Source organism: Macrobrachium rosenbergii, chromosome 44 (assembly GCF_040412425.1).
Source record: "Macrobrachium rosenbergii isolate ZJJX-2024 chromosome 44, ASM4041242v1, whole genome shotgun sequence".
NCBI lineage: Eukaryota > Metazoa > Arthropoda > Malacostraca > Decapoda > Palaemonidae > Macrobrachium > Macrobrachium rosenbergii.
The window spans coordinates 26,655,734-26,670,569 of NC_089784.1; the positions used below are offsets into that span (position 1 = coordinate 26,655,734).

Below are 14,836 nucleotides of genomic sequence, written 5' to 3' on the forward strand. Positions count from 1 at the left end.
GAGATTTTAATTCATTCATCAGTTTTCAAATTATTTACGTAATGATTTTAAACAAGAAAAGAGGTTGTGCAGCTCAGAGTTACCATGACTCCGCTTTATATTTTATGAATGCCATCTCTAGACGCAAGATGGATTTTTCTACCGCATTCCTCCAACAACGAGAACCGGCTCGATCATGCATTAAACACAGAAAATGCTAAAACATCCTAAGTTCAGTCATAAAATAGAACACCTTCAGTTCAGATCATAAGCTCAAGTGTTTTAAAATACTCAGTACAATCAAAATAAAAAATATCAGCAGCAACTAAAACGGAAATAAATACTAAGGCCTGTGGACGATATCAGTACATGAACGAATGATCATGCTTACATCAATACCTGGGAAATCAGTACTAAATAAAAACTTCTTTGATCTACCGATATTGTAGCATCTTGACGCAAAACTCTTTTGTGCAGGCCGCACCAACACGAAATAAATGATAATGTCCTCCACCTGCGTGCGAGTTACGTAAAGAAATTCCACGACTTATAATTCCCTTGTAGAATAACTTGTCAGACTTATTACACGTCATATTTTTCGTAGTGAGGATAAATACGTTTAAAACTCTTAAGAAATGGAATGGATATCCTTAGGCTTTCGGTGTACCGACAGATCAATCAAAGACGAATTATTTTCTGCAAAGATAAGCTTTTTATTTTACGAGCCTTTAATTCTGATCAAAGGATGCAGTCGACTTTCTATGGGTTCTAAAACTTCAAGAACACGGAGGAGTTAGAAAACCATTGTAAAATAAGTATTCATTTCAGAATTGAAGATGAATACTACAGAGAATTAAATAGTATCAACGCATACGTTAAGTATTGCTTACTAAAAAAATAGCAATCGAAAGTAGGCTTGGCGCCCAATGAAATCTGCGAGAGCGTCTTGTTATTCTCTTCCCCATAACAGTAAGGTATTGCACAGCGTCAACTAGAGGAACAAACTTCTTCTTCGTTTTAACGTGCTTTTTTCCCATTTTTATATGGGGTAAGCACGATGCCTTCCGAGGCTAATTAATCCTCCAATTAATCTTTCCATTAAACTTCCCTTACAGTGACTGTAACCTACGGCTCCTAACGTCTTATTTTCCCTGACTCTGTATACGATAATTGTTGTTTATATGCCATGAAGGAAACAACAAATTTCTCTGCCTTATATACATAATGGATTTCACATGTTGATTGTTTATTTTATTTTGACACTTTAATAATTTTAGCACCTTATGCGGGGTAATCTATACTCAAGTATTCAAGAATCCAATAATAATCGGATTCAAAAATACATTTTATTTGCATGGCCTGTAGATCGGAGCCTGTGAAAGGCAGAGGGCAAACATAAGTGTATTAAAATTACTTGTTCTTCTGCATTAAAAACAATTTTGCTTGGGACGGTAGAAATAGAGAAACCGCGTGGTAAATATTATTACTAACGTGGAAAATTTAAGAGGCCAATGTTCCATTATCTAATTCGACAGCATAAACGGATTTATTACCCACGTTTCGGCCTGATTACTGCCAAACGGTTTTTAAACTTCGAACAGATAGTACCCTAATCAATTCTGCCGTAAAATGGAAGACTGCAATATCTGCAAAAATACAAAACTGAGAAAAATGGTAGATACTCCCTTGCCTTACTACTGATTTTGCAGATACTGCAAATGGGAACCCCTAAATACTCGTGGAAAGCAATGAAGAATCATTCTGAAACTGCAGTAACTTGTGTACTGGTGTTTCACGAGCCCAGTAGGTGGCAGATCTCAATTCCGAAAATTCTGCAGATACTGCAGTCTTCCATTTTAGGGCAGAATTATAGTTTGACTGACACACAAAAAACATTATATCATCGCAAAGTTTCTCTTAATACTGATCCCTTACGAATTATAACTGATCAGAAATTATTCAATCTCTCGTTAATTACTGAGAAATTACTATGGGCTCTTACATATGAAACTCTTAGCAAAATGTCCCTCAGATACCGTCTGCGCTTTGAAAGCTTAGCTACCTATGCGACAAGGAAAAGCAAAAAATAAAATAGAATATTCAGACAACACAAAATCAACTTTGAGAATAATTTTTTCATACATATGTAGCGTGCTCAAGAGAGTGCATATACGTAAATGCTATACATGTCCACACACACATGAATAATAATAGATATATATTTGTGTGCATATGTACACATACACTTAAAAAGTGGCATGTATGCAACTATGCATAAATTTGTGCCCATAAAAACGGCAAAATGCAGTAAATAAAGGCAATATTTCAGAGACAAAACTGTCCCTCTCCTCAGGCCTGAGGAGAGAGACAGTTTGGTCTCTGAAATATAGCCTTTATTTTCCATATTTTGGGATTTTTATGAGCTCCTTGTATTTGATGGAATTCTGTTTTAACACAAAATATTTCACAGTCATATATATATATATATATATATATATATATATATATATATATATATATATATATATATATATATATATATATATATATATATATATATATATATATATACATATGCACTCCATCGGAAAACAAACACATACATATGTATGCATAAATATTTCACATACACACAGAGCGACATTTCCAGTGTGTTTTTCCTTTTTTTATTTTAAATTCACAGAGAGAGAAACTTGAGGACAAAACGAAATCTCTTACAAAAAGACCAGTTTGAAGAAAGATGAATGCAAGTAGGTATGGAGGCCATCCAAGACAAGCAACTGAAGCAAAATATGTCACTCATATTAATAACAGGAAATGGAATGTTAATGAGACAAGGTATTAAAAAAAAGCTCACGCGAATGTGCGGCTTGTTTTTTATTTTTTATTTTTAGCATATCAAAAAGCCACTTGACGCTGCGGTAAAACATTTCGATACAAGGTCACTGAAAGTTAGTAGAGTTATAGATGTTATTGCATGAAAGTAGCAGTTAATTTATTCATACAGTTATATAGTTCTTAAATTTTCATTATCTTTTAGAGGTTAATTTTAACGCTGTATTCCTGTCCGTTGTGACTATGGCTATCCAGATCTCCAGTACTTTGTGTAGTTTTTGCAAGAGATTACGAAAGCTTAAACTTACGAAAACATTATGGACGCAATGTCCCTCGATTTTTGTTGATCATTAGATAAAGACTCAGCCATGCAGTTAACTGGCATCTTCAAACGACTTCTCTAAATGGTTCAGTCTAAGTGGCTAGTAACCTGTAAACATTAGACACTGTTTCGCTAACCTGTAAACATCAGACACTGTTTCGCAGACGAAGTCTTAATCCTAATGGGTTAAATATAGACGTGATTTGTGCCGATGCTGGGCCAAGAATTACGAGGGGAAAAAAATCAGTTCATTGCAGATTTAGGAGAAATGAGATACGTAGCTTTACCCCTGAGAAATGAAGAATCTTCAACCCAGGGAATGAAGGATCTTTGTACTAAATGATCGACAAGTTACAAACAAAAATTTGGACATTAATCTCGTTATACTGAATATATATTTTCATTACACCTCATTAAGTGTACGAGCCCGTTTTGGTTCTTCAATAAACATCACAGTTTCACCCAACTAGAAAACACGAACGAATAAAAATACAACAACGACGGCAATAAAAATTCAGCTTCGGTGATCAAAGAATTTGGTGTGTGTGTGTGTGTATGTGTGTGTTCTCTTGCTGATATGGAGTCGGAAAAGTGCCTATTCACAGTTCAGCTCAATGATTAATTTGAAAGATGTGTCTACAATTATTGCAACCTTGTTTTCTAAGTCTTCCTTTCTCCTCTTTTCACCAACCTATCACTTCAATAAAGGAGAGTTGGCTCACATATACATATGTGCATGTGCTTGTGTTTTGTTACTTCGCCATATCATGAACTAGGATCAGATTCAGTTGGAATAATACACAGAGGAAAGACCCAAGATATTTCAGAATTAAATACCATCAAGCTTTCATATAAAACCAACATAGATTTCATTTCCTTCCATGCCATTACCAAAGAATAAATAAAGGTTCTATTTTTGTAACAACTTCTCTGTATCTTGCAATTACTATGAGAATGGTCTCGCGGATTATGTTAAGGTGTTAATTTCATTTAACACTAACTTTGACAAGCATATCTTAACTGGCATATTTTACCATTACAACTTGCGGACGTGATTTACGTTCTAAGTCCTGGTTTCAACTGTGACTTAGGATAACTTAAAAAAAAAAGTCTTGCTCAACGAATGGACAGTGGTCGACGTTTTTCCAGATAGTTATAATAAAAAATCTAATACCTATTCGGTGGAGACCGTTCGATATATAGAATTTTTCTCCGGAAAATATTAAAGTTCAGTAATCAGCTTAAAATGTGAGCTAAGAGACGACACACGGGCATTGTTTTCATTCTGTCAAATTCAATAAAAATATCTAAATACTTTTGATATTCACACAGAAGCGTCTTCGTATTTTCATTGAACTAAAACTATGTTAAATGCCATTTCAAACCTTAAGATTTCATATCGCAACTTCCAAAATGCACTTTGCATTTGATATGCACGCATATTTTGGAAATTTTCTTTATATTCATGTACCGTACGTATATTACCCCGTCAACTGCCGTCAGTTCGTAAATCCAAAGCTATGTTCGCATTTGCAATTGAAGGGTGAAATCCATTTTCAAAACTGAAGCATTCCAGAGTTCCTCACCGGGCCATCACGCCTTTGTTTTCTATTTTTTATATATATATTGAATAAAATGACAACCTATGTTCGCTACATTTTCCGTAGCCTCGAAATGTCTCAAGTCTCAAAATTTTTCACAGAAAGACGCAGAACTGTTTCTACAACAACATTTTAGAAATATTCAACAGGAATTAAAGCAGTCAAAACCAGTTTCCTTAGCTTTCAAAGGGAACGAAGAACCCTCTTAGTTCGTAGAGATGACAATGCTGCCTAACACTGTCAAGTTAGCTGACCTAATTTTCCTTAGGACTGCGGTATTACTTAGACCTATCATTCGCATTCCCTCTTTACCTCCCTAAAGTTACACGTTCGTAGTAACAAACAGCATGTTGCTTCACGTGAATATTAAAAGCAGACTCTTCATCATTTTTTAAGTCTTCAGAAATGCCAATAAAAAGAAGAATAGAGTTTTCTAAACTTGAAATACAGAATAAGTTAGTCACATCTACAGTATAAGTACGATACGAGAACCTAACTCAGACAAATTCTAGGTTGGAGATTAACTATGACAAATTTTAATGCATTTACTTTTACTGTACTCAAGCTTGTTTCATACGTAATTATACAGCTTATCATGCGGGAAGGAAAAAGGGTTGGGACCGTGGGTGTGGGTGTGGGTGAGGGTATACATTATTAGTCAGTGACCACAAAATTTGCGTCCTGGAAGCCGTATCCCATGGAGGTATCATCGTAATATATTGTCATCATATTTACTGTGGACTCTACAGCACTAAATGAGAACTACCCATGAATGCATCCATTCCAGAGGTGGATGACCATAACAGAAGCACACAGCAGCATCCACAATAGGGATGGATGACCAAGATACATCACGATAACCCTCTAACCCTTCCCTGCGTGTTGTTGGGGCTGGGTGAGGAAGCGACCGTCATGCAGAAGAATCAAGAACAAAAGCCAACAGAAGCCTTCTCCTTCCACAAGTGATCTGACTGGCGAGCAAAGAGACCGTATCATTACTAAGGTTTGTTTTCTAAATTGCTATTGTTACGATTATCGCTTTTTATCACTAGCATCTGAACCACAAGCTCTCGCGCTGTGCATTCCAACGAGAGACTGCTTTGCGATGCTTACTTGACCTGAAAGTGCCAAATTGGTCTCCATGCCGTAATGATGTAAAAAAAAAACAATGGATTCTTTAATAATGAGAAATGCAACAACGAAGAGTTTACGATTGGGAATGATGTCGAACTACTGCGATAATGCCTTCTTGGGATACACCTTGATTTCTGAAAATAACTGGTAAATAGGATTTTAGTCGAGTGCTGAGAATCAGTCTGATAGTGCAAACTTTTTATTTTTATTTTTGACTAACTGATTAAATTTAGGTGTTCTACTTATTATTAGATATTTTAATAATCAGGCAGGGTGATACAAAATGTCTTCCTTCAATCCGGGGGGAAAATAAGGGTATAATGACTGGAGGTAACCATAATTAATTTTTTTTTACCTTGTCTGTGATAAGACACCAACACATAAGGAAATGGCGCCTTCATTAATCATGTAATCTTAAAACAAGTCACATTTGTCGACTTGCGGGTTAAATGGAAATTTATTTTTGAGAGAGATGATTATTATGGATTGGCCATGGAAAAGGAAAATTCCACGGCAGTTGACAAACTGGCAGGTATTAATGAATGATCATATGAAAGTCAATAATGCAAACATTATTGAGGATGCTCAAAAATATTTCAACTTTTTTTCTCTTCGTAACAGGAAGGTTTATATACAATTTGATAAGGGATCTATGATATATATATACATCTGGAAGCATATAAAAAATATACATGTATCAGGACTCAGATTCCTTCATGGGAATTTTACAGCAAGCTAATCTTTTACTAATAAATTGTAAAATCATGATGCAACTCAAGTTCGCTAATCTAATTCTATTCGTAACTTTTCATTAACCAAACAAGAAACAGTGGTGAAGACACAGGCTAATCTCTATACACGTAGTGACATTAGTTACAAAAACATCCAGACTATTCATTACTGTAAAATATTGCTCACAAATGAAACTGCTCGTGGCCAGTGTGACTGGAAAAAAAAATGAGGATTCTTCTGATGAAGGATTTGCCTTACCTCCATGATATGCTTCACTCCCATAGGATCCGGAATCCTTTTCTGTGATTTGATGTCCCGCAAGAGTGCCGTGAACCATGTGCAGGGAACCCAGTAAGTATTGAACTCCTTGTTGGGGACAGAATTGAATATCCCCAACTCTGTTGAAGTGATAAAACCTGAAACGGACAAGAAAAAAAAATTTTGTTTTGATTCGATTTCATGAAATTTAGGCTTCCAAGCCAAGCACTGGGGCACTTTCGGCCATTCAGAGCTCAAGACAGTGAAAAGAGGGAGTTGTAGCAAGGTCTTGGTTGCACAACACGAAAGAGAGGTCCAGAAAACAAAGGAGATGAATCACGAGGATCTAAAGAAGGGACTGAGAGAAAACCAGAGTAGCACTAAAGAAGTAATAGCTCAAGGGGCTGAACAACAGTACTAATAAATGCGGGAATGGGGGTAAAGTAGAAGGTCAAAAAAAGCGAGTGGAGCTAGGGGCAAAAGGGACGCTGCAAACACCATTTAGTAATGCCTACAGTACACCACGTGAGGTGGCTGACGGTACTACCCGTCCTCCCTTCCTCAAGGGGAAAGTTTGTTGAATTGACAGTCACATCATAAGAACCTTTTCATTTCGTTCTTTTGCTATTTTGGGGCAGTAAACGACAGAGATTATTAATTCGGAAACGGATGGACTTATATAAACGTAACAACGAAAAATCAAAGAGGAAAATTAAACAATATTTTTGTGGTAAAAACTAAAGTTAATAGATGCATTTTAGTGTGGGAAAATTAAAGATCTAATTTTTGAAAGGGTATTGGAAAGTCAGAAGACCAAGTGTTAAGAAACATGTCTTTATATAAAAAATAAACACCAGTAGGTAGGATGTGATCTTCAACAAGATCAGATTAAAGAACATTTTATTGAATATTTATGTTGTTCCTGAAAGAACACATTTGAAATGATTTGTCAATGTAGCTTTTCTGTTCCTCGCCAGTCTTTGTGCTCCACAGCCTCTAAAATATACAATTTACTTTGTACTGAACTGAAAATATAATTTAGAATACAGGCCAAAGGTCAAGCACTGGAACCTATGAGGTCATTCAGCGCTGAAACAGAAATTCACAGTAAAAGGTTTGAAAGGTGTACCAGGAGGAAAACCTCTTAGTTGCACTGTGAATCAATTGTTAGGAGAGGGTGGAAAGTAAGATTGAAGAAAGAGAATATGAAAGGAGGTACAGTAAAAGGAACGGAAGGGGTTGCAGCTGGGGGCCGAAGGCACGCTGCAAAGAACCATAAGTAATACCCACAGTGCACCGCTTGAGGTGCACTGGCGGCACTCCCCCCCGCCCCCTACGGGGACAATTTAGTTTGTGACTGGTCTGATTTTATGAAATTTTGGTTGTCAGGCCAAGGTCTAGTGCGCTTCTAGCCATTCAGCACTCACGACAGTGACGAGGCGCAGTTGGAATGGTTGGACAGCAAAATAGATACCCAAAAAAGTAAAGGAGATAAAGTACGAGGATCTAAAGGTGGAACTTGGAAAATACCCCAACAGTTGCAACAAGAGCTAATAATTCGAGAGGATGGATAGCAAGACTGAAGAAAGGCAGCAGGACTGGATGGAAGTAAAAGGCTCAGAAGCTCTTCTTTGGGCGAGTCGGTAGAGCTGTGGACTAGCACTCGCTAGGCCCGAGTTCGAGTCTCCGGCCGGCTGATGAAGTGTTAGAGAAATTTATTTCTGGTGATAGAAATTCATTTCTCCCTATAATGTGGTTCGGATTCCACAATGAGCTGTAGGTCCCGTTGCTAAGTAACCAATTGGTTCTTAGCCACGTAAAATAAGTCTAATCCTTCGGGCCAGCCCTCTCTAGGAGAGCTGTTAATCAGCTCAGTGGTCTGGTAAAACTAAGGTATACTTAACTTAAAAGGCTCAGAAGTGGGCGCAGCTAGAGGCCGAAGGGGCGCATCGGGGGTGCACTGATGGTAGTACTCCCAAAAGTGAAGTACAAATTAGTGTATGTTCATTTACAGTTCATCGAACTTCTGATGGGATGGCTTCCCTTCCTCTTTCACAAAGCACAGCTTTTATTATATGATCAGGTATTTGTGAGGAAACTGTCGTTTGAAAGATCGACAACATTACAATTTTTCTGAGTATTTATACGTATATCACAGACACGGTTCAAAGTGATAATTATAACCATTTTTAATTATGGGTTTACTCGTTGACCAATACACCGAACACGCGCTACTCCATAAGGGACAATTATTAAAGAATGGTCACTACGGAGCTGGAACCCGGTATTATTTCATTATGGTTTCCCCTACGAATACTTTCTGATGCTATTGTCTTCATTGCAAGTACCATACTAATATATATATATATATATATATATATATATATATATATACTGTATATATATATATATATATATACTATACAGGCATTCTAGGAGCTTTACGACATAAATAAAAACGGTTTACCTGTTACCTACAAAATAACAGCAGAGTTAATCATTCCCTAAAATTTAACTGTGCATTGTAGGCATATGTTTAGCTGACTGTGTCAGTACCTTAGGGAGTGTCATTAATTTCTTTGACTACCGTGCTATGGGTTTATAAATATTCATTAGAATTAGAATATAAGTTCTAAGCCAAAGGCTAAGTGCTGGGACCTATGAGGTCATTCAGCGCTGAAAGGAAAACTGAGAGTAAAGGAAATCTGAAAGGTGTGACAGGAGGAAAACCTCGCAGCTACGCTACGGAAAAATTGTTAGGAGTGGGTGGAAAGTAAGATGGAAGAAAGAGAACATGAATGGAGGTATAGTGAAAGGAATGGAGGGGGTTGCAGTTAGGGGCCGAGGGGACGATAAAAAAAACCTTGAGTAATGCTTGGGCCGAGGGGACAATAAAAAAAACCCTCGAGTAATGCTTACAATGCACCGCGTGAGGTGCGCTGATGGGCCATACTCCGCCTACGGAGGATAAATGTTTATCAACAAACTTGCAATCATGAGCACTCATTCGTGTCTGTGAGTATTCTCGCATCCAACAGAACCTCCGTTCCTTTTACTTACCGGCCTCCACCAGATGTTCTAGAGTAGGAAAGCGCTTCTTGACAGCGGACGATATGGAACGGAGAATGAGCACTAGACTAAGGTTCAGGTACCTGGCCAATGCCCTCCTCATCATCCTCCCCTTCTCATCGTACCCCGTGACGTGGAGGGCTATTGCGTGAATGATCCTGCAGGAAAAAACAAGAGACGTTACAGGTTTCTAAGCCACATGATTAAAAGACAAGCAGATCAGTACTGTTTATCCTCCGTGGGATACTGAAGACAATGAAACGGTGGGGTCGTACTGTACAAACAGCATGTCATTAGTGTAATGGTTGTGAGAGTAAGTCTGTCTCTATGGAGTCGATATTCATTCCTGGACAGTAAGATTCACTGCAAGGGCACGTACCCCATTTCTGTTGAAAATATTTCATATGAGACAACAAAATTTCCATAAGAAAATTGAACGCAAACAGTTAATGAGCCATAGATTCATGACTATATATCGAGATGCTGAGGATATTCTGAAATGCTGCCTAATAACCAAATTAAATTTAATGACAATTCTTCAGCACAAATAGCTGGAGATGCAAGACCTCCAGTTTTGCAGGAAATAAGATACGGAAGTTATACATACACACAAGTGTAAATCCAAGTATGCGTTATATACATAAAAGAGTTTGAGAGGGAGTTTACACTGGCATGACCAAGTTCACAAGCTGTCATGACCAAAAGTCGGGGAAAGTCAGCATTTTATTTATGAAACTCCTCTCGGGTTGCCTTCTTGTTGCCATGGCATATCGGCATAGCTTAGGAAATGTTGAAGTCATTCGTAGCAATTTCGGGATTATGTTTTACTTGCTCAAAATCTTCATGGTTACAGAGTCCCAGTGATCCCGAGCTGACAGGCATGGTCAGGTCGTAGATCTGTCCTAACTTAGTACTGCCATAAAATGGAAGACTGCAGTTTGCTCTTGCCTTACTACTGATTTTGCAGATACTGCAAATGGGACCCCCTAAATAAAGCAATGAAGAATCATTCTGAAAGTGCCGTAACATGCGTATTAGTGCTTCACGAGCCCAATACGTGGCATATCTCGATTTCGAAAATTTTGCAGATACTGCAGTTTTCCAGTTTAGGGCAGAGTAGTGATTTGGCCTTGAATAGGTCGAGAATAGTCATGTCTGTCTTAGCATCACTCTTAGTACTTGGGTTTATGTTCTGGAATATTCGGGGTCCACCGTGGAACGCTCGTCAAAAGTAACAAACTGGTGAGACACTTGCGTCTTGTCCTCTCAAATCGTGTTTGGTTTGTGATTAACTCAAGAAATTGTTGTGTTCTTGTCACGCACGTGTTACGATCTCTCTCTCTCTCTCTCTCTCTCTCTCTCTCTCTCTCTCTCTCTCTCTCTCTCTCTCTGATGTCATTCGCCTACACTGAAGACAACTGATACTTGAAAACACCGAGCGAACCAAAAAAATTTTGTAATAGCTTGTCTACCTTGACAACCCTTACAGTTTATTTTACAAGGAAAAGATGGCTCATTATGAATATCATTATCGAGGCCAGGAAACTGAAAATTCATTCGCTTTACTCCAGCTTCTCGTTACGTTCCAAATTGCTTGGCATGTATCCTGCTGAAAATGTAAATTAGAAAGAAATGGATTCTGAACAAACCATCAATGGCATCGAAGCATTCTTCCCTGTGCATATTGAAAGCCAATTTATTTCAAAGGAACTCATTTAAGTTTTTTTCTTTAACGATTACACTACATTACAATCAGATTTTATACATTTTAAATATATACACTTATATTTAGTCAAATCATCAAACTTACATCCTTATTAGCTATAAAACTCATACACTTAAACCATTCACAAATGAAGTACCTTTACTGATACTCAAATCTGGTACAAAACAAGCAATCATAGATTAATACCTTCTACATAAAATGTACAGTACAAGAAACATGAATTACTACTTTTGACTCATTTAAGGTGAGGGAACTCTGGTGCCCATTTCACCATTTCTCGGTCCTAGACAGGATCTTTTTCAGGTATATCACCAAATGTACGACGGATTCAAAAACTCATTCACAACAAAATATAAATTCCTTTCGGTCGTCCTTTAAGCCCATTTACACTTTTGGCAACTGAAAACTGTTGAAACATCTCTTAAAATAAGCATCAAAATTCTTCGTAACAAAACCGGTAAGCCATTTCGTGAATGTTATTCTCATATTAAGACAAAAAATACATACATAGCTAACATGGGCGTAACAGGTATCTCTGAGAAAGGAGCAATACATATGTGATAATAAAAGATTCAAATAAATAGAGTTCATGAGCAAATGGCCGATCTATTGAACGTATAATGAAGGGTTTATTTCAGTAGGGCCAATGGGAAATAATTTGTGCACAATAATTAAACCTAAGTAGGAACGTCATGTAAAAGCATTTCTGGGAAATGAACAACTACTACTGCATCTAAGACCTGTTATTTTCAATATGAATACGAAGATTTTTGCAATAGGCCTCACCATCGATTCATTCATTCCTTTACAATGCTGAGTCGAGTACGATCACTCTTGACCAGATACAATTTCAGCCCTTTTTAGTAACACAGAGAAAGAGGTGGAAAGCCTTTGTGATGGCAGGTGTTGAGAGAGAGAGAGAGAGAGAGAGAGAGAGAGAGAGAGAGAGAGAAATTCTACTTGGTATGCACTAATTCACGTCCGTAGAGCACAGGCCAGCTCTACCCGGAAGACAATAATATTTTGTATCAAGAAAAACAAAGGAATACTATGCATCCATTGTATGTAATAGGAATTTCTGGTTATAGCCGCCATTTCTACAGAACCGATATAAATGGTTTTTGGCTCCGTTTCAGAGGAGTGAGCTTGATCCAAGATCCCTCTAGTTTTCGTGCGTTCTTTGCACGTTCTTTTTGTAATCGTTTGGGTTAAAACATACTGTAAACGGAACTCGACCGTTTTTGAATGAAGTTTTCCGGTACGATAATAAGGAAATATTACGATTTCGAATCCCAAATTTATTAATTATTTGTGCATATCTTTTCTTGATTTGACAACTGGTATCGAACCTGACAGAAACAAGATTAAATCATGTTCGTTTGACGTTGGAAAATTTGTTTATGAGTATAGACTAATCCTGTACTAAGTCTGAGCATTAGGGCAAATTGACACAACCTGGATTGCCTGAAATACCCCCAGCTTGGATTGAGACCAATACCCCTTTGTAGCCCAGAAAATTCTCGGCGTTAGATCAATTCTGTGGGGAACATGCTTGGGAATTTCATTATTTACTACTTAAAGTTACATGGAATAAATTTTAGGCTGATTGTATGATAATCGTTTTTATCTGGTGATGTGAGAAATATGTTTCAAGTGCCTGGTATAACTGGTCTATGTATATGTATATGTATAAATATGTATAAATACATACACCATATAATTATATACATATATACATATAGATCTTTCCTAGATAATGACGCAGTTGGGGATTACCGTTAAAACATAAACAAAAGACTGGAAATATCATAAAGATAATGACCCCCAAAAATATTAGTGCTAAAAAACGACCCCCGAACTTTGTTGGGGGTCACTATCTAGGAAAGACCCCATAAAAAAATATATATATATATATATATATATATATATATATATATATATATATATATATATATATATATATGTGAGAGAGAGAGAGAGAGAGAGAGAGAGAGAGAGAGAGAGAGAGAGAGAGAGAGAGATAAGATACACAGCCTCTTTTTACCATGCGAAACTGTTACTTTAAAAATTACCAGCTAAACACAAAGCAGTACCTAATCAAGCTGCGGTACTTTCCTACCTCATCACTGACATGCGTAATTTCCTTGTGTGTGATTGCATACGTTACCATCATCTAATTAAGCTCAGAGAGAGAGAGAGAGAGAGAGAGAGAGAGAGAGAGAGAGAGAGAGAGAGAGAGAGAGAGCTTTTTACAGCACTATTGCTAAAGTAGACTTCTTTAATTACCTTTAGGAACTTCGATTTCGCAGCTAAGATAATTGGACAGGAATACCGAGGTGGCAATCGACTTAAATTTGAGAAAATTTATGGAAATGCCTTTCGTTTTCTGAAGGATACAAAGGACTAAGTTGAAACCGCATTAACATTAAAATTTGGAAAATTTACTATAAAACAGAGTCCTCTCCCACTGAGACTGCCTAATAATGGTCGAACCGAATAAAATGGCAAAACGTCTCTTCAACAGTATATCCGAAATACTAGGAGGAAAAGGACGTCACATTTACGTAAATATATTTGCATTTTTTCAGCAGTCAGTAACTACTACGTAAGAAACCCGTAAATTCCTAGTTGTAGCAGTACAAGTACAACGGATTCGAAGTTGGTGGTCAGAGTATATACTGTTTTTGCCAAAACCAACTACTGCAAACACCCACTGTGATGACTGTTCTTCCAGATATCTTAATGGCAGTATTTGCTTACAGAATTGTATAAGAAAGGAATAATCTACTTCGATTGATACTGTGCCTGTTTGGCGGATATTTATACTTTTTTAGACGATTTTCATGGTTCGTATTGAGTAAAACATTAATGAAGTTCTTAGTCACTATCAGGGATGTCCAAGATGATGGTTTCATTTCATTTATTGTAAGAGAGAGAGAGAGAGAGAGAGAGAGAGAGAGAGAGAGAGAGAGAGAGAGAGAGAGAGAGAGAGAGAGAGAGAGAGAGAGCATTAGAGTATAAATCTGTACTTGGTTTACAAAATCTCAATTAAAAAAGTGAAGCGCTGGTTTTTTTTTTTCCACTGAAGAGGGTTTAAATGCATGCCTTATGTCTGAAATGGCATCGCATTGCCCATCGCATTTACTGTGAGAAAACAATGGACTCTTAATAAAAACAAGT

The 14,836-nt window shown here is 37.2% G+C and overlaps 1 protein-coding gene across 13 annotated transcripts in view; it reads right to left on the reverse strand.

Annotated features, from left to right (window-relative positions):
• Nucleotides 1–14,836, reverse strand: part of LOC136829446 (bestrophin-4-like) — a 103,416-nt gene that overhangs the window by 23,924 nt on the left and 64,656 nt on the right. For all 13 annotated transcript variants that reach the window (XM_067088088.1, XM_067088090.1, XM_067088085.1 and 10 more), the window contains exons 3-4: nt 9,922–10,088; nt 6,862–7,019 (exon numbers count right to left, since the gene is read on the reverse strand). In XM_067088088.1, the coding sequence (XP_066944189.1) occupies nt 6,862–7,019; nt 9,922–10,088 (325 nt within the window). The remainder of the gene's footprint in view (nt 1–6,861; nt 7,020–9,921; nt 10,089–14,836) is intronic.